The sequence below is a fragment of the Corylus avellana genome, chromosome 1 (assembly GCF_965113065.1).
Source record: "Corylus avellana chromosome 1, dhCorAvel1.hap1.2, whole genome shotgun sequence".
In the NCBI taxonomy this organism is placed as follows: Eukaryota; Viridiplantae; Streptophyta; class Magnoliopsida; order Fagales; family Betulaceae; genus Corylus; species Corylus avellana.
The window spans coordinates 18,228,625-18,247,650 of NC_142490.1; the positions used below are offsets into that span (position 1 = coordinate 18,228,625).

Consider the following 19,026-nt stretch of genomic DNA (forward strand, 5'->3'; position numbering starts at 1 on the left):
CTACATTTACTCTCCACTTCATATATATCAGCACCAACAACAACTACAGAAAAGTTGGTTCCCAAGCAATTCAAGAACTCTCTTTCTCCGAAAAGCAATGGAATGCTGTTCTATCCAAATATCGTCGCCTTTGTCTTCCTCTGTTCTCAACCTTCAGGTAACCTCCACACCCAAATAAAAAGATAAAAAAAAAAAAAATTGATGAAATTTCTTATTCTTTTGTTACATTTAAGAGTTTCTCTCGTCAAAAAGGTGCAAAACTCAAAGATGCAGTCTTAATGGTAAACTATTCGGTTAGATGAAAAGTCTATGAAAACGTAAAGAAAAATAGCTGTGTGAAAAACAAAGCTAATGAGTGTTTGGTATGTTAAATGTGTATAAGGTAATCATACAATATTGAAAATATGGAAGGATGATGGGTGAATTGAATTGGGTATGTTTTTTCATCTGGGATTGTTTCAGAAAGAGTAGGGTAGATTAGAAACAATCTTAGCAGTATGAATATTGTCTTTTTTGAATTAGTTTTTGGTCTTCCTGTGAGTAATTTTTGCACGGTTATGTCGACCGGACACAAATCATGTTTGCTGCAATGTTCAACTGATTTTACTAGAGCACGGAGCCTGACATTATTACTGTTTAAATCTTCCCATTTCAAGGAGATGGGTTCGGAAATTATCATGTTCAGTTCAAATTTATAATCAAGTTTATGCTACCCAATACTATTTTAAGGAATCTCTTAATTTGTGACTAGTAATATGAATTTCCAAAATCATTTCCATTTTGTTAAGTTCCGGAACAACTCCTAATCATTTTTAATCAAGCGGATGTTTTCTCTCTTTATTTTTTTTCTTTCTGTATTGCATCTTTTATGCTGCTCTGTGTGTGTGTGTTGCTAAAGTATATCCAAATTGTTCTTTCAATATTTTTCCTAATTATATCCGTAATTTGTTGTTATTTTGGCGTGGGCATTCATCCATTTCTAATTTTTATTCGGAGTCTGTCACAATGTCCAGGATTCCTTGGAAAATGACAGATGAATTGAAGCCCAAAATACTGTCCATGACATTTAATGAGAATGAGAAATGTACAAATGTTTATATCTCGATTCTACATCTTTATCACTAAACTAAAGTTTACTGCATGATTAAAGTTGAGCTTGAGTTTTTACATTCCAGCATCTTCAAATTTGTGATTGGTTTAACTTGCATGGCTCAATCAATTGACACTGCAGGGCTCTTCATCACCATATGATAGAAAATTTTCGAGCAAATCTTTGCATCCTTGGTTACCGTCCTCTCCGCTTCCTAAACCATTTCTTCAACTTAATGACAGACCACAGTCGTTTATTTCCCGAAAAAGCTTAGCTTCTCTCTCTTCAAGAACAAAGAGCAGATCCATATCAGCAGAAGCTGCTAAGCAGAGTTGGGACTTCGGTAGATTTTTGAAAACTATATATTTTTTCAATGGACCCCCATCTCCTGCTAAGGTCAGACATGGTGTCTATTATAATTTTGATCACATCTAACATGGAAAGCTTATCTTGCCCTTACTAACAAGAATTAAATATTGTGGAATTGTGAAGTTCTTTGAATTTCTGATTGAGAAACTATCCAGTCCATCACCTAGTAAACCAGAAAAGGCCATGGATACTTCCGGTATTATCCTGGTAGCTGGAGCTACTGGCGGTGTGGGTAGAAGAGTAGTTGATATCTTACAGAAGAAAGGATTTTCAGTCCGAGTTTTGGTATTTCTGCTTTTACCTTCCTAATGTATTTGTAATGCATGCTTACCTGAAAGTGCTGCAAGCCAGTGTAGCATTATTCAAGAAAACAATTTTCCATTCTCTCTTAAAACTTTCGGTGTACAATACTGCCTATTAACTTGTTTCGATGTATATCCCCACTCTCATATGAAAAATTCTCAGGTCAGAAATGAAGAGAAGGCAAGAAGGATGTTGGGCCCAGATATTGACTTGGTGAGCTAGCTACCATTTACATTCATACTTTGATGAAATTGTTGCATGAAATTTCTCTTTCCAACTGATTAATTTTATGCCTTCGTCAAAATTTTTGTGTTGAAATGTTGTATTTGGGTGAATTCCTGAATAGAGTAATATGATCGACAACTTTAGTTTTCTGGCTGCCATTTATTGATAATCAGGTCAACTCATGACGGGTCTGGAGGATGTATGTTTTCTGTGCAAGTATGGTGGGATGGACTTCCAAATTTTGGGTTTATTTCCACCTTCTCTGTTAGTAAAATTATTCATGTCCATCCATATTATGTACTTCGATGTAAAATTTCTTCTGAAGTCTTTGAATTCATATCTGGTCCCGATATAGTTAGATATCTAATTGTGCTACTTTTCCTTGGACTGAAAAAAAAAATGATCTTTTTAGAGTTTTGATATTTGATACTCTCAAGTTTTTCAGTAGAGTCTCTTAATCTAATAACCCACCAAAATGTTTCTAGTATATTGCTTAACACGAAAATGCAATAACAATTAGAGCCTTTCAGCCTTATTGTATGTAATGAGCATTTTATATGAAAACTTGATTGTGTTTTCTTTCTTTACTTTCTATGCTTCCAACAGTGCCCTTTTCTGCAATATCTCAGATTGTTGGAGACATTACTAAGGAGAGCACTCTGGTCCCTGAGTATTTCAAAGGAGTGAGGAAAGTTATTAATGCCGTCTCTGTCATTGTTGGGCCAAAGGAAGGAGACACTCCTGACAGGGCAAAATACAGCCAAGTATGTTTTTGAAAGCTTTTAAGATTGTGAAAACTCATAGTTTCACATATAGATGTGGAAGAGTTCAATTAGAATATCAATCCCATTGTCATCCAATATGGTGGGCCTATTAATAATGAAAGTTGTATACATGCCATAATATTTTCCATAGGTTGTTCTTTAACACAATATAGGTTGTTCTTTAACACGATACAAAATATTTTGGTGCAGGGAATCAAGTTCTTTGAACCGGAGGTGTGTTTTATTTTTCCTCAAATTGGAAGTTCATTTCCCCATTACTTTGCAAATTATACAAACACGTGGCACTGGATAACTATGAGACCTTATTTAATTGATGAGAGCAGATAAAAGGTGATTCTCCTGAAATGGTGGAATACATTGGGATGAAAAATTTAATCAATGCTGTAAAAGGGAGTGTCGGACTTCGAAAGGGAAAACTACTATTTGGATTTGAAGGTACGCCACTTTCTAGGTGAAAATCTGTGATCTAGAACCAAGATTTTGCATTTGACTGAGTCCTTAAACATGTGGTTACGCTGGTTAAGAGTAAAATAAAACTGAAGTAAGGTACATTGCAAAGCAATCAAGTCCATGTGCAGTATGCCAGAAAGAAGCACAATGAAAACAAAATTTCATTAAGTTATAGATATCATAAAACGTGGATATGAAAATTTAATTTATAACATGGCCTTTTTGTGCACAACGTTTATAATTCTATCATGTTTGTTTTGTACCCTACAAGAGATCAAGAGATTTGGTATTATTCAATAACAATTCATCCAAGATTATCAATACTCTCTTACATAAGGGGGAAAATGTGTTGACTGTGTGGGTTAGGTAGCTCAATAGACCAATTAATAGAGGTCATCAGTGCTTTGAAACTTAACCAAATCTTGAATGTCGTTGCTCATTATCTGTTCATGAAACACAAATGTGTCTGACATTTAGATTTTTTTTCCTGCTCCTATGTTGCAGATAATAATTTGAGAGAACTCACTTGGGGTGCTCTAGATGATGTTGTAATGGGAGGAGTTAGTGAAAGCACATTTCAGATTGATTTAACAGGCAGCGAAGTTGGTGGACCAACTGGGGTCTTCAAAGGTTTGTTCTTGTTAGAAACTTCCAACTTTCTGTCTGTGTTTTATTTTCTTGGAGGCAATTCCTTGAGGACATGGCGAGTAGCTTTCAATCTCCAAATGCTTTAATTTATTCATTTCTTTAGCAATTTTTGGTGTATTTTCTCCAGGTGTTGTTTCCACTGCAAACAATGGTGGCTTTACTAGTATCAGAACAAAGGTAAAATGCAATGATTTAACTTGACTTCTTTTTTTTTTTTTGATAAGTAAAAATATAATTAATGATTTATCTTGACTTCTTCATAACCCTGTGTCATATATCCTTTTCCGATCCTTGGTCTGGACTCCTTTCAATGTGTATATGCTGATAAATGGTCTTCCATGCCATCTCAAATGAGCCTAATTCATATTTCTATATGAAGTGTTGGTGGCATTTGTCCAGATGATCAAGATGTGACATTTTTTGTAATTTTAACTGATTTTATTGATGCTCCTGATTCTTTTGGAAACGGAATGCAATGATTTCATCTATGGGATGTTCAAACATGTCTTCATTTGATTTATTACGTGTAACAACCTTCAATCCATTGCTGACATGAAATTTTTTATGTTTCTCTGGACTGCTTAGTTCATATAATTCTGTTATTCACGTAGGTCTATGGACAATAAGTTGTTAGCACAAAGGGGTTGCTTTCCCTGTGGATCTGCTTTCCTGAACACTGACTAATGATTTATCTTGACTTCTTCATAACCCTGTGTCATATATCCTTTTCTGATCCTTGGTCTGGACTCCTTTCAATGTGTATATGCTGATAAATGGTCTTCCATGCCATCTCAAATGAGCCTAATTCATACTTCTATATGAAGTGTTGGTGGCATTTGTCCAGCTGATCAAGATGTGACATTTTTTGTAATTTTAACTGATTTTATTGATGCTCCTGATTCTTTTGGAAATGGAATGCAATGATTTCATCTATGGGATGTTCAAACATGTCTTCATTTGATTTATTACGTGTAACAACCTTCAATCCATTGCTGACATGAAATTTTTTATGTTTCTCTGGACTGCTTAGTTCATATAGTTCTGTTATTCACGTAGGTCTATGGACATTAAGTTGTTAGCACAAAGGGGTTGCTTTCCCTGTGGATCTCCTTTCCTGAACACTGACTAATGATTTATCTTGACTTCTTCATAACCCTGTGTCATATATCCTTTTCTGATCCTTGGTCTGGACTCCTTTCAATGTGTATATGCTGATAAATGGTCTTCCATGACATCTCAAATGAGCCTAATTCATTTTTCTATATGAAGTGTTGGTGGCATTTGTCCAGCTGATCAAGATGTGACATTTTTTGTAATTTTAACTGATTTTATTGATGCTCCCAATTTGTTAGGAAATGGAATGCAATAATTTCATCTATAGGATGTTCAAACATGTCTTCATTTGATTTATTACCTGTAACAACCTTCAATCCATTGCTGACATGAAATTTTTTATGTTTCTCTGGACTGCTTAGTTCCATATAGTTCTGTTATTCACGTAGCTCTATGGACAATAATTTGTTTGCACAAAGGAGTTGCTTTCCCTGTGGATCTGCTTTCCTTAACACTGACCCCTCCACCCCCCCTCCGTTTTTCCCATGGCTCTGGGCCAGACTATAAGATAAACATCACTTAATTGCCAAATCTCTACTTTGAGTGGAGTCTTCATGGATGAGGGAACATTTGTTATTAATAAAGGTTGCTTCTTTTGTTAAAAAAAAAATCTAGGGAAATAAGCTTTTCCTTGAGAGTCTTGCTTGTGCCCAACTTTCCTGGATTTTCTACCCCAATGGATATCCCTCAATTCTTGTTTTTCTCCTCTCTTATCTTTGTTTGTGTTCTGGCCTTTGGAATGAGTTAATTTATAAATACACTTTCTTGTATGAAGGAAAGAAAACTCATGAATTTGGTTTTCAGAATTTCTCAGTCCCAGAGGATGTTTCTGCATATGAGGGCTTGGAGCTTCGCCTTAAAGGTGATGGTCGCAGGTATAAACTTATCATTCGCACTAGCCGCAATTGGGACACTGTTGGTTATACAGCAAGCTTCGACACCGTAGCAGACCAATGGCAGTCAGTGAGTGACATTATAAACCCCTTGATCAAATAGTTGCATTTAATAATCACAATTCACAAACTGATGTGCCCTTTCCCACGCAGATACGCTTGCCATTTTCTTCTTTAAGGCCTATATTTCGAGCACGAACTGTATCAGATGCCCCACCTTTTGACCCAACCAGTGTTATATCATTGCAGGCATGTTTCTGGTTAATCACTGTTTGTCTATTTTCTGCTGCATGGTTACCTTGTTTCTGACCGACATATCCAAATTACTGCAGCTCATGTTCAGCAAGTTTGAGTATGATGGGAAATTGAATCCAACTTTTGTGGAAGGTGCATTTCAGCTTCCATTATCAAGCATTCGGACGTATATAAAGGATCCTATATGTTCTAGGTTTAACAATTCTTTCCATTTGGGTATCTTTTTTTATTAAAACTGTTATTATTATATACACACTTTAATCTAATTGGTATGCTAGGTGCATTTTCTGCTTTAGATAATTTCTTTTGTTCTTCTGTAGGTTTGTACATGTGAGTTCAGCAGGAGTTACGCGACCTGAAAGGCCTGGACTTGATCTGAGTAAACAACCTCCTGCTGTCCGCTTAAACAAGGAATTGGGTTTTATTCTCACATTCAAGTTGAAGGTTTAAAACTAAAACCTGCAAGCTGTTTAATAAAGATATAATTATTTGAGTTGCAGTCATAATTATAGTTTTACCCAATTGACTTGTAGTCATAAAATATAAAGAAGATAGAAATATTAATTACTTTATTTAAGTTTAGTAGATATTCTTACACAAATGTGCATCTACCAAAAAAAAAAAAAAAAAAGATTGGGAATTGATCTCTTTTATGAACACATTCATAGACAATCAAGACTGAATATATCACTAAAACAATGGAGGTTGACATCTGCTGCACTAATTGACAAGATTGCACTTTTAATCATATATAGGTAATTTTCAATTAGAAGTTCATATACTATTCAAATATTAAAAAGATGGTTAGACTGATGCATGTTGAAACAGTATATGCTTTTTCAAGTGAGTGAATCAAACTTGCGATCGTATTGGTCATTGACAATTAAAATTTTCTTTGTTGTTGACTTGTTCTTCCCAAACTGAATTGATAGAATAAACAAGTGGATCAATTCATTGCAAGAAAGGCTTGAGACATTCATTGTCATTCTGTACTATTAGAGTTGACAATATGCTCCCTAGAAAATGAATTGAACGTGTCTAGATGGGAAAGAAAGTAATATCTAAGATAGCATTCTCACTTATGTATAGTTTCTATGATGCAAATCAGTATAAAAATGTGTCCTAGAGAAGCACCACTATAAGTAAAATAAGAAAATTACATCTAACCAACAATAAATATACTAACTCAAACTTGGTACAAATATTGACAAATCAAACTGAAATGGAAAAGAAACACAATTTAGATATACATAGAAAGTTGTCTTAAACCACCTTATGCCAGTTCTGTGATGTTTGACTATAATTGGTTAGTTACATAAATAAATAAGTTTGTGAATAAAGAGTAAATGAAATAAATAAAATGCAAGAGAAGATGTTAAATTCAAATTAGCTTGATGTCATGTCTTCTTCTAGTACCATAAGCTATGCTTTTTCTTTCGTTATCTGTAAGCCATAGATCCAAAGTGTAAAAGCTACATGTGTGCTTTTCATTTTCTTACATTGGCCAATTCTGCAATAGGGGGAGGATGAATTACGTGAAAGTGGAATGCCATATGCAATCGTTAGGCCATGTGCATTAACTGAGGAGCCTGCTGGAGCAGATCTCATTTTTGACCAGGGAGACAATATAACAGTACGACATTTTAAATTACATCTCAGTTTTTACTAATTAATGTTAGAATATATCCAACATGAGGGTTCTATAAGCTGAACTTGCTCTGGAACTGAGTTTTTGGATTGTTTGTTAGGCCTCCAAGGCTCCAATTTCTTATGACAATAATTTTTGCCTATGTAATAAATATAGGGTAAGATCTCAAGAGAAGAGGTTGCTCGTATATGTGTTGCTGCTTTGGAAAGCACATATGCTTGTGATAAGACGTTTGAGGTAATACTCCTGCTCCCCTTTTTTTGGCATATTATCAATTTTCTGGTGATAGACATCTTAGTTTGTACAGTTTGAGGTGATTCTGAAAAAAGCATTAGCATGTAGCATATTGATAAAGATCAAATTTTACAGAGGATGCTTGCAGTTTTTTATGCAATCCAACTCAAAGAACCACATTTTAATACATAAATAAAGTCTGAATGAATTTTTAACTTATATGAACTTTTTGTAAAAATCTGAGCTTTTTACAAATTAATAGGAGTGCTTGTTTGTAAACCCCTTTAGAGATAGGGGAATGCTTCTTCTGATTCTATTTTATCACTACTTTGTGCAACCTTTGTAATTGCAATTGCTGATTCCAACATTGATGTTGGAGAACCGGTTGCAAATTCTTTTACATGATATGGATTTCAAGCTCAAAGGGTCTTGTTATCCATCCTATGATAATCTTCCTTCTGTGCTTAAATCATTTGAATGACTCGTGGCGAATTTCATCATCCTAACATAAATGATAAAATCTTTTAGAGGGTGCACTACTGCATTCCGTTGGAAATTTGAGGAATGGTGCCAAAAATGTTTTAAAATAGTGTGCAGATCATTTTGTCAACACAAAAAAAGTTGGAAATCCTTTTGCAATTAGTTGATCACTTTAGATTTTTCTACTACGAGTATATAAGGCAAGTGCTAGCTATTTACCATGGAACTTCTTCTTGAGTTGATTAAAAGCTTGACCGACTGTAACATGAACTGAAAGTGGGAAAATATGTAAACTTGTCATCGTTCCTCCTTATTACTCTTTTGAGCTTATCAAAATTTACTGTTGAACATAGGTGTCCAAGATATGTTTTTGGACATATCCCCTTTCTTATTGGGGTTTTGGACATTATCATGTCCTTTTGTCTTCTGCAGGTTAAAAGTGTGATTCCATTTAGTGAGCCTTTCACCGTGGACCCGGAAAATCCACCTCCAGAGAAGGACTACGATGTATACTTCAAAACTTTAAAGGAGGGCATTACAGGAAAAGAAATCCTGGAACAAAGTCCTGTTCCAGTCTGATGCTTAAGCAAGGTGATTATATATTTCTTTATTATGTAGAATCTCCAAACAAAATCTTGGTAAGGATTTGAGAAAAAAATCTTTGTGCTTGTTGCCATGTTAATTGACCTAGATAGTGAAGCAGATTGAGGAACTATTTTACTAACTACGGTTGATCAATGCAGATGTATACATCCCTTGGGAGAAAGCGGAGGAGAGGTTTCTAAAGAAGCATATATATAAGCATGGAAAGGAAATATAATGTTCTTGAGCTTTGCATTCGGTTGACGTCTATGTATAGATGAATCAAAAAATAGGATTGTTGAAAATAACAACTCACATAAAAAAGGGTTCACGATTGTACATTTTCTTTTCATGTATGTATACTTATGCTTATTGAGAAAAATAAATGGAAGTGAACGCGTTTACAACTCACTGTTCTAAACTTTTAGTAGCAATATTAAGACACTTTCTAAAATAAAAAAAAAAAATGGTAACTTTACTATAAAAACCCATGAATTTTTATCCGATTTGATAAACCTCCCAAACTTTAAAATCTCTTAATTTGGTCTTCTGAACTTTTAATTGCTATCAATATATGTGGACCTCTTCGTCAGATTTTAAACGTTATTATGAACTTTTATACCCTTGACTTTGGTATAAAATTTTAACTCAACTCTTAATTCCAAAACGTTTTTGTTATTTAAAAAAAAAAAAAAAAACAAAAAAAAAACAAAAATCAGGGATATTTTTGTCTTTTTTAGTATTTTTAACGGCTAAAATTGACGGAGGGGTCTAAATTGATTGTAATTGAAAGTTTAAGGGACTAAATTGATAGATTTTGAAGTTTAGGGAGAGTTTGTCAAATCGGGAGCAAGTTCAGAGGTCTTCAGTGAAGTTACACCTAAAAATATATATATATATTAAGACACATTCTTGTAGAGCGGCAATTATTTACTTGACGTGTGAATCTAGCGCGAACTTAGCTTGAAATTAAGGAGTTAATTAAGATTGATGGATCTAACATGTTTAATTAAATAGGTCGGGTTAAGTTTGTCTTATATAGGTTTATAAGTTTCAATACGGCCTAAATTTGGCATGCAATATTTGGCGCTAACAAGTTTTTACACGTTTTGCGAACTTTGACGTGAATTCATCAATGTTAAGGTTGAAAAGTTTGACATATTTATCTAAATGGATCAAGTTAGAGTTTATGTATATAGTTTTATTTCTGTGCTTTAATATGACTCGAACATGACATGCAAACATGGATTATCAGCCTTACATCAGTATTATGTTCCTGTGCCTTCTGACTTCCTTGGACCATGTCTGCACTTTCATATCGGAGCCAGTTTTTGGCGTCTTTTAACTTTCCATTCTTCTCTTTCTCCGGTTAATTAACCCTGAAAGCCAGCATGGCGACTCAGTTTCCAATGAGTTAGGAACCAATCAATGTAAGAAATTGTCCATGGGGCACACAGTTGGAGCATTAATTGGTAGCTGGTTGACGTTGGATTAACCAAGAGATTCTCTCTTGCAGTAGACAGGCCCTTGATTCAATGGTTAGGCCCCAGAAATGGACAATCTTTTGTTTCAATTTGTCAAAAATGATGGGTTTTGTGGGCTTCGATGTCTTATATATACTAAATATGCTAATTCCAAAACATAGACTTAATTTCCTCGTTTTGCAATTTCGTGATAGACCATTAAGTACAATTACTTTACATTACTCAAATTAAATACATGCAATACAAGCCACAACAACACATGACTCTACGTCCATTTTTTTTGTCGCGAATTGATGGAAAAAGGATGATATAGTTAAGAGAGAATGTACGACCAGCCGGTAATTAAAAGAAAATATGAAATGTATTAGTAAAGATCATAAGACATTAATAAAAACCAACAAAATACTTAACGTATGTAGAAAACAAAATAAACAAGCATGATAGATCGAAGATGTACGTTCAAACAGCAAATACAGCACATGTATATATAATACAAATAGGTCTGATCTTTAAATGAACTGAGAACGCAAATCCTTCGTATATATAGTGCTACTGAGAGCACCAATCTTACTTTCCATTTTTGCGAACTGAATATTCTTTGACGTAGATACGAGCCCTAATACTCACCGCCACCCACCTAACCCTAGCTCCAATAGTACTCATGGTCCTTCGACCTGGATTGGGTGGCTTGGGGGCATGGGGCCTTGGGTATGCATTCTGCCGCCTTTGCCCAACTATGATAAATAACTATAGTTAGTCTCGCACAGCTGGTGAATATTAATCTAAGAATATTCTTAAAGATATTAGATCAAACCCATAATAGTTTAGGCATGTAATAGCTATAAACATTATTTAGCTAGTGTTTGAACATTAAAACGAAATCCACTGTTTAAAATTTTATACAAAGGACCATTTTCTTTAACTCCTAATAGTAACTAAACATTGGTTAGATATAGACAGCATAAGAACGTAAGAAAACATGAAGATTTTGGTTTCCATCTGTCTTTGTCTATCTCTATAAGAGATTGGCAAATTTACTATTGAATATGTAAGACCACGTATACGTCCTATAAATTTAATAATCAGTTAATAATGAATTTACAAAAAGAGCTATATATATATATATATATATATATATATATATATGCAAACACACACAGAGATTCGAAGTTTCAATATGCATGGCTTTATTTAATTAAGTAGCTGATGATAATTGGAAGGAAATACCTTGGGCATGACCTCTTGCTGGGCGTCTCCTGTTCTGAGCAGCACTAGCACCAGCGCCCATTTGCCCTTCTAGCTGATGATAATTGGAAGTATATATATATGTCACCCAATATAAATCTATGTATTGGTAGCAATATACTAATATTGTCCTAAGAAAAGCCCCGTAAGCCTTATTCTATAAAAGTTCTTATATCTAATCAGAACGAATGAAATAAATAGTATATTAATTATTCTGGTGTAGATCAGAGTGCATGAGAGTTTATTACGAGGATGATTGGACCAGATGCAAGTGTTCAGATCAGTGTCAACCAGGGGCGTCCGAATGACCTCACAAGCTCGTTTGAACGAGCTGTTTAGAAAGAAGTCAAAGAAGGCCTTATTCGCTAGTCCCTCGGAACAAGCTTGCAAACAAGACATTCCATGAGAGCCACAAAAGCCCTCGTTCACTAGCCTGTCCGAACAAGCTTGCGAACGATACATTCTAGAGAGCCACAGAGAATGCTTGTCCAAACGAGCCTGCGAACGTAGAATAAGAGTTGTGTTTTATTTAGTTTTATCTCATACTCGTTCCAATGAGCCTCTGTGCCGTCCGAATTAAAAAGCAGCTCAGTTATGTTAAACCTACTTTTTTACATTTACTACTAAGGTTAGGAGTTTGAGGCGTATAAATATATGTTTGGAAAAACTTTATTGAAAACCCCTAAACTTCCACCTGATTTGATAAACCCTCCTTAAACTTCAAAATCTCTCAATTTAGTCTCCTGAACTTTCAATTACCCTCCGTCAAATTTTGAACATTACATGAAGTTTATACCCCTGCTTTTTGTATAAAATTCCAACTTCCAAAATGTTTTTTTTTTTTTTAAAAAAAAAAAAATCAGGGATATTTTGGTCTTTTTTATATTTTTAACGGCTAAAATTGGCGGAAGGGTCCAAATTAAGAGCAATTGAAAGTTCAGGGGACTAAATTGAGAGATTTTGAAGTTTATGTGGGGTGTTTCAAAACGGGTGGAAGTTTGAGAGTTTTCAGTGAAGTTTTCCCTATATATTTTAATTTATAGACCCAAGAACGTAACTTTGTGATAATTATTCAGTTGTTCAATACCAAAGTTCAAAGTTGAGTTTCTTCTATGTTTAGTCCTTAAATCCTTGATATACTTGAGTTTTTTAAGAAGAATTGTTACTTGCTTGTTGTTTGAGACCCACGACCTCACGCTGCGTTAGTCCACCGTTCTCTAATAATAATAATAAATTACCCTTACAAAAGTCCTGAAATCTATTGAGAAGTAAAGGAATATATATATATTATAAAAATATATAATATATATATATTCCTTTACTTCTCAATAGATTTCAGGACTTTTGTAAGGGTAATTTATTATTATTAAAGTCTTATACGTCTGTTCAATATTGTTGTCAAAATAATAGATAATTAAAACTCTACTTCAATCTAAATCCTCTATAAACATTATAATATAAAAATTAACGATAAAAAACATATACATCATAAAATCGAAAAATAAAAACCCTTTCATAGATCACAGCCGACGCTAAAGTAATTTCATGACTTATACCCAACTGAACTCTTGGTTTGGCATCACTAACAGAAGAAGATCGATGACTTACTACGGAACTAGCTAGGTTTCAGGTTGAAATACTGAATATATATATATATATACTAAAATTAAGAAAATATATAGAAAAGATACTTTTTATTCTTTTTTATGATTTCATCATGTGAAATGCTAGACGTAATCCTTGGACAAATCCCAACATGCCAATTTCCCCCAAAAGAAAAAACCACAGGGGACAAATCTTCCGTACAAATAGCACCCTGAATAAAATAACTGCGACCCCAAAACCACATCTTTTTTTCTTTCACAGTTTCGAAAAGTAATTTATCAGAAATAAAAGCAATTTCAAGTAATTAAACTCAAAGCTAGCTAGGAATTCGCTTGCTAGCTTGAATGCTTCAAATTGAAATGTTATAATTATTTTTCTAATAATAATCGGTATATTTGGATTTATCAGACAATTTAACATAGATGATAGTGATGATGTAGTGAATTTGATAGAGTCAAGGTTCGAATCAAGTACTTTTGACTCTGATATCATGTTAAATTACAAGTTATACCAAAAGTTTAAACTAATAGGAAGAGATAAATCTAATCATTTAATCAATAATTTAACAGAATGAATAAGAGTAGTATGAGACAAAGAAAATACCTGTATAGAGAAGATAATAACTCAAGAACAGAGTACTCAATCGTAAACTCTGCCTCAACAAATCAATCCAACCTGAATGAATGCAATGCAGTTTCTATCAGGCTTAGAGGATTTATAACACTAATTATGACAAGTCAATGACAATGATCTGGTTTTTTATTTTTTTTCTTAATTAATTAAGTTGATTATTGTAACCCAATAGGCTTGATTAATTAGTCAACATGTTACAGCTGCAAGTGTGAACGCAGTAGGTTGGCCAAACTTCCCCAAAACACAACCAAATATTTAAAAATATAAAAAATATTTTACGTCGAATAAATCAAATTGGGACAATGCAATAGGTTTCTTAATTTTTAGAATTATCCATCTTTCTCCTTGAGGCATGAACATTTGTTTTTTGGTGCAGACAAAAAACAAATTGGTCACGTGGATATATAGCAATTTGAAGAGTGTTTTGTACAATATTTTGTGTTCTTTTTTTTTGGTGCATTGGGTTGTCTAGAAAAATGGTGTGTGTGGCGAAGTGGCAATGAAGTAACTCATCGGCTTGCAAAGGAAGCGCTTTCTCTTAGCGATGAACATATGCATGCTTTCGTGGTGGAAATTTTCCAATTTATCTCTAATATTGCTTCTTTCTAACGTTGTACTTATTAAAGTGTTTTATATATATGGGAGGCGCTTGAATGTTTTCAAAAATTTTTTAAAAAAAAAGAAAAGAAAAAAAGGGTGTGTATATATAACAATTTAATAACTCAAAAACAAATATGAAAAACGACAAAAAAAAAAAAAAAATTATGTTTCTAAAATCGCTTACTTAATTAATTAGACTTTCTATTTTTTATTGATCTCCATATTATATTTTGAATTCCGTCAATTAATCTAGTCTTACAAATACGTCCTTTCATTTTCTAAAATTACATCTGATTACATTCCTGATCTCTTCATACATCTGATTAGATATTCATTTATGGGTCGATTATATTTATATGTTACTTTATATTAAGTTAATTATAATGGCGTACGTTCAAAGCTTAAAAGAATTATTGTACTGCTGATGTGACATTATATTGATCATTATATTATTAATATTATTTTGACACATATATTATATTCAAATAAAAAAATGATTGAAAATGAGTGGGCAACTACTCTCGTTTTAATTCTCTCTCGTGGTCGAAGTCTGGATTGTATGCTTTCTGATCCACCACTACAAAATGTCAAAATCCACTCACCATTATAAATAAATGTACATTTTTTTAATAATGGTGGGTTGATGCAAACAAAATAGTTTAATCTTTTTAAATAGAAATGAGAAAGGAAAAAAGAATAGGCTGCATTTTCATGGTCAGGATTAAGAGTAGTTTGTGTATTCAATGAATGAGTGGATTACTAGCTAGTGACGTCAATCTCACACGAAAGCATTGCTCGTGTCTTATCTTGCAATTTTCGTACGTTTAGTATTAAACAAAATTATTTACTTTGACTAACTTTTCAAATTTGGGTTCTATTCATTTATGTATTTTAGATTGTTTGCATTAAAGAATGTTCTTTCCATTTATTATTCTAATCTTATAAGTTTCGTGGCAACGGAGGGGAACACGATTCCTAGTCTTGAAATGCTAACAACAGGCTTGCAGACATTATTTGGGTTGTTATAACAATCTTAAAATATTAGTGCATCACATGCATTCATACATTAATTACAAAATTTTGGAAGACAAAAATATCAATGCAACATGAATGTACTTGATCATGCATTGATTAAAAATACCAATTTTTAATTTCTGCTTACGCATGCATTACGAGTATACTCTGTTAGAATAATTATTAGACATGTTTGTAATTGCATTTGAGCTTAAAAATGTGTTTAACATTCTAAAAGCTCGTTTGAAAAAAAAAAAAAAAAAAAAGGTCAGTTTGGTAAAAAAAAATTCAAAGCACTTTTGAATGTCAAGAAGCCTAAAAATGACCAAAACATAAGTGCTTTGTCAAGTTCTATGGAGACAAAGTTTGAGTGCCTTGTTGAGTTGTACCCTAGCAAACTACTTAAAATACCTTGTTTCGGTGGGTAAGTCACCCTAAAGAGAAGAGTTCATGAAGTAACCAATGGAAACCAATTGAAAACGAGTCACTATAAAAGATGACTCACAGTCAGGAAAAATGAACTTTTAGTCTCTTACCCAAAACTTTGTGCATTAGCAATTCATTACTTACATTCTAAAAGTACATTTTGCTGATTTTATAAGCATCAAAGTTATCCACTAGTATCCTTTGGCAGGCTTTATTGCATATCTATTTTCTCTTTTGCAAGTTTAAGGGCGTGTTTGGATTGCTTTTGGAAAATAGAGCTTTTAAACCTAATAATATTTTTTTGTCAAAAGCATCATTTTAAAGTTTTTGCCAAAAATGAGTTTTGACCATTTTTAAAATAAAAATGTCAAAAAAATATTTTTGAAATTTTTTACCAAACATGCCACATTTTGTTTGACACAGCTTTTTAAGTACTAAAAGTATTTTTTTTTTTTTAAACTATCCAACGCAATCACAAACATGTTGATTTAGTGTCTAATAACACAAGGAAAATTGTTCTAACAAACCACGCTGGTATGATTTATTCTTGCTAAAAATGTTTTTTTGCCAACTTAATCTTTTTTTCTAAGTAGTTGGTTCAAAACATGCAAGATTAATTTGGGTGTATATAATAATTTAATGTATAACATGAGGCTATTCGATTCAACGTTCTTCCCTTCTTAATAGAAATATGTTTTTTTCTTAATAGAATAGCCATTTCATGTACAGAACATAACTTAAATTTATTATATTTTATCGTTTTAACTTTTTAGAAAAAATAATGATTTAATATAGTATTATAATAAAGATCATAAGTTCCAACATTATTTCCACATTGTACTCTTGTATTTGACAAGTTTGATTACCCCCAACTTCTGGCGTAGCAATTGGAGTCTTTTATCTATGAAGCTAGCTTCCATAAATAATATTGCAGTTTTAATTGATGTGTGCAAGACATTGCTAAATGGCGTAAGTGTTAGTTTTAGATTGGCTCATTCGGGGTCTTATTGTAATAGGTTCAAAATGCGTGTTAGTCTGAAGAAATGCAGAAAGAAAGATTTGTTCAGCCTTGAGTGTCCGAACACCTAGCTAGAAGCCATGTTCAGACACGATTTCCAGAGAGATCAACAGACTTCTATGGGACGATCGATTGGGTGTCCGGACAGTGTTTCCCGAGAGGCCCGGACAGGAATTCCAGAGAGTTCACAAGAGGTCGTAACCGTAGCCTATTGTAATACTCCTGCTTCCCTTTTTTGGCATATTATCAACTTTCTAGTGATAGCTAGACATCTTAGTTGGTATAGTTTGAGGTGATTCTGAATAAAGCATTAGCATGTGGCATATTGATCAAGATCAAGTTTTACTAAGGATGCTTGCAGTTTTTTATGCAATCCAACTCACAGAACCATATTTTAATACATAAATAAAATCTGAATTTTTAACTTATATGAACTTTTTTCTCTTCCTCCCACCCAATTGGAGGTATGTAGTTTACAAATTAATAGGAGTGCTTGTCTGTAAGCCCCTATAGAGATAGGCGAGTGCTGCTTCTGATTCTATTTTATCACTACTTCGCGCAACCTTTATAATCGTAATTGCTGATTCCACCATTGATGTTAGAGAACAGGTTGCAAATTCTTTTACATGATATGGATTTCAAGCTCAAAGGGTCTTGTTATCCACCCTTTGATAATCTTCCTTCTGTCCCTTACCGTGGTACGTTTGAAATTACGATTTCGCAAGAATAATTAGAATTTTTAAAAGATATCGCAAAACATAAGGCATTTGGCATTACGATTTAAAAAACACTTAATTTAAAATAGAAAAAAAATCTGCGATTTTTATAAGCAGGTTATGAGGTACTTATTTGAAAAAGCGCGAATTTAAACTAAATTATGATTTCTCATAACAAATATTTAATAAAAAAATACTATTGAACATGTTTTATCAAATGCCTTTGTGATTTTAAAAGTAGTGATTTAAAAAACATAATTTTTAAAATCGCATTTATTGAAATCGTAATCCCAAAGTGGCAAATTTCATCATTCTAACATAAATGATAAAATCTTTTGGAGGGTGCACTATTGCACTCTCTTGGAAAATTGAGGAACGGTTGCCAAAAATGTTTAAAAATAGTCTGCAGATCATTTTGTCTACACAAAAAGTTGGAAATCCTTTCGCAATTAGATGATCACTTTAGATTTTTCCACTACGAGTAGATAAGGCAAGTGCTAACTATTTACCATGGAACTTCTTTTTGAGTTGATTAAAAGCTTGACTGACTATAACATGAACTGAAAGTGGGAGAATATGTAAACTTGTCATCCTTCCTTATTACTCTTGAGCTTATCAAATTTTACTGTTGAACATATAGGTGTCCAAGATATGCTTTTGGACATATCCCCTTTCTTATTGGGGTTTTGGACATTATCATGTCCTTTTTGTGTCTTCTGCAGGTTAAAAGTGTGATTCCATTTAGTGAGCCTTTCACCGTGGACCCTGAAAATCTGCCTCCGGAGAAGGACTACGATGTATACTTCAAAACTTTAAAGGAGGGCATTTACAGGAAAAGAAATCCTGGAACAAAGTCCTGTTCCAGTCTGATGCTAAAGCAAGGTGATTATATATTTATTTACTATGTAGAGTCTCCGAACAAAATCTTGGTAAGGATTTGAGAAGAAAATCTTTGTGCTTGTTGACATGTTAATTGACTCAGTAAAGCAGATTGAGGAACTCTTTTACTAACTACGGTTGATCAATGCAGATGTATACATTCGTTGGGAGAAAGCGGAGGAGAGGTTTCTAAAGAAACATATATATATAAACATGGAAAGGAAATATAATGTTCTTGAGCTTTGCATTCAATTGATGTCTATGTATAGATGAATCAAAAAAGAGGATTGTTGAATATAACAACTTACATAAAAAAGGGTTAACGATTATA

The 19,026-nt window shown here is 33.3% G+C and overlaps 1 protein-coding gene across 2 annotated transcripts; it reads left to right on the top strand.

Moving 5' to 3' along the window:
• The first annotated feature begins 12 nt into the window (after window positions 1-12).
• LOC132168936 (NAD(P)-binding Rossmann-fold superfamily protein) lies at window positions 13-18,788 on the top strand. Of its 2 annotated transcripts, XM_059580033.2 has the most exons (17): window positions 13-157; window positions 1,232-1,486; window positions 1,583-1,744; window positions 1,925-1,975; window positions 2,617-2,751; window positions 2,962-2,985; window positions 3,096-3,207; window positions 3,727-3,852; window positions 3,998-4,047; window positions 5,788-5,946; window positions 6,030-6,125; window positions 6,209-6,324; window positions 6,452-6,575; window positions 7,651-7,764; window positions 7,936-8,016; window positions 8,926-9,084; window positions 9,237-9,486. In XM_059580033.2, the coding sequence occupies exons 1-16, from the start codon at window positions 98-100 to the stop codon at window positions 9,070-9,072; spliced, it is 1,812 nt and encodes a 603-aa protein (XP_059436016.2). In that variant the 5' UTR covers window positions 13-97; the 3' UTR covers window positions 9,073-9,084; window positions 9,237-9,486. The 2 variants fall into 2 exon arrangements, with proteins under 2 accessions (XP_059436016.2, XP_088367911.1); XM_088511785.1 differs by lacking the exons at window positions 13-157; window positions 1,583-1,744; window positions 8,926-9,084; window positions 9,237-9,486 and adding exons at window positions 2,161-2,203; window positions 18,539-18,788 and having other exon boundaries at window positions 1,370-1,486.
• The last annotated feature ends 238 nt before the right edge of the window (window positions 18,789-19,026 follow it).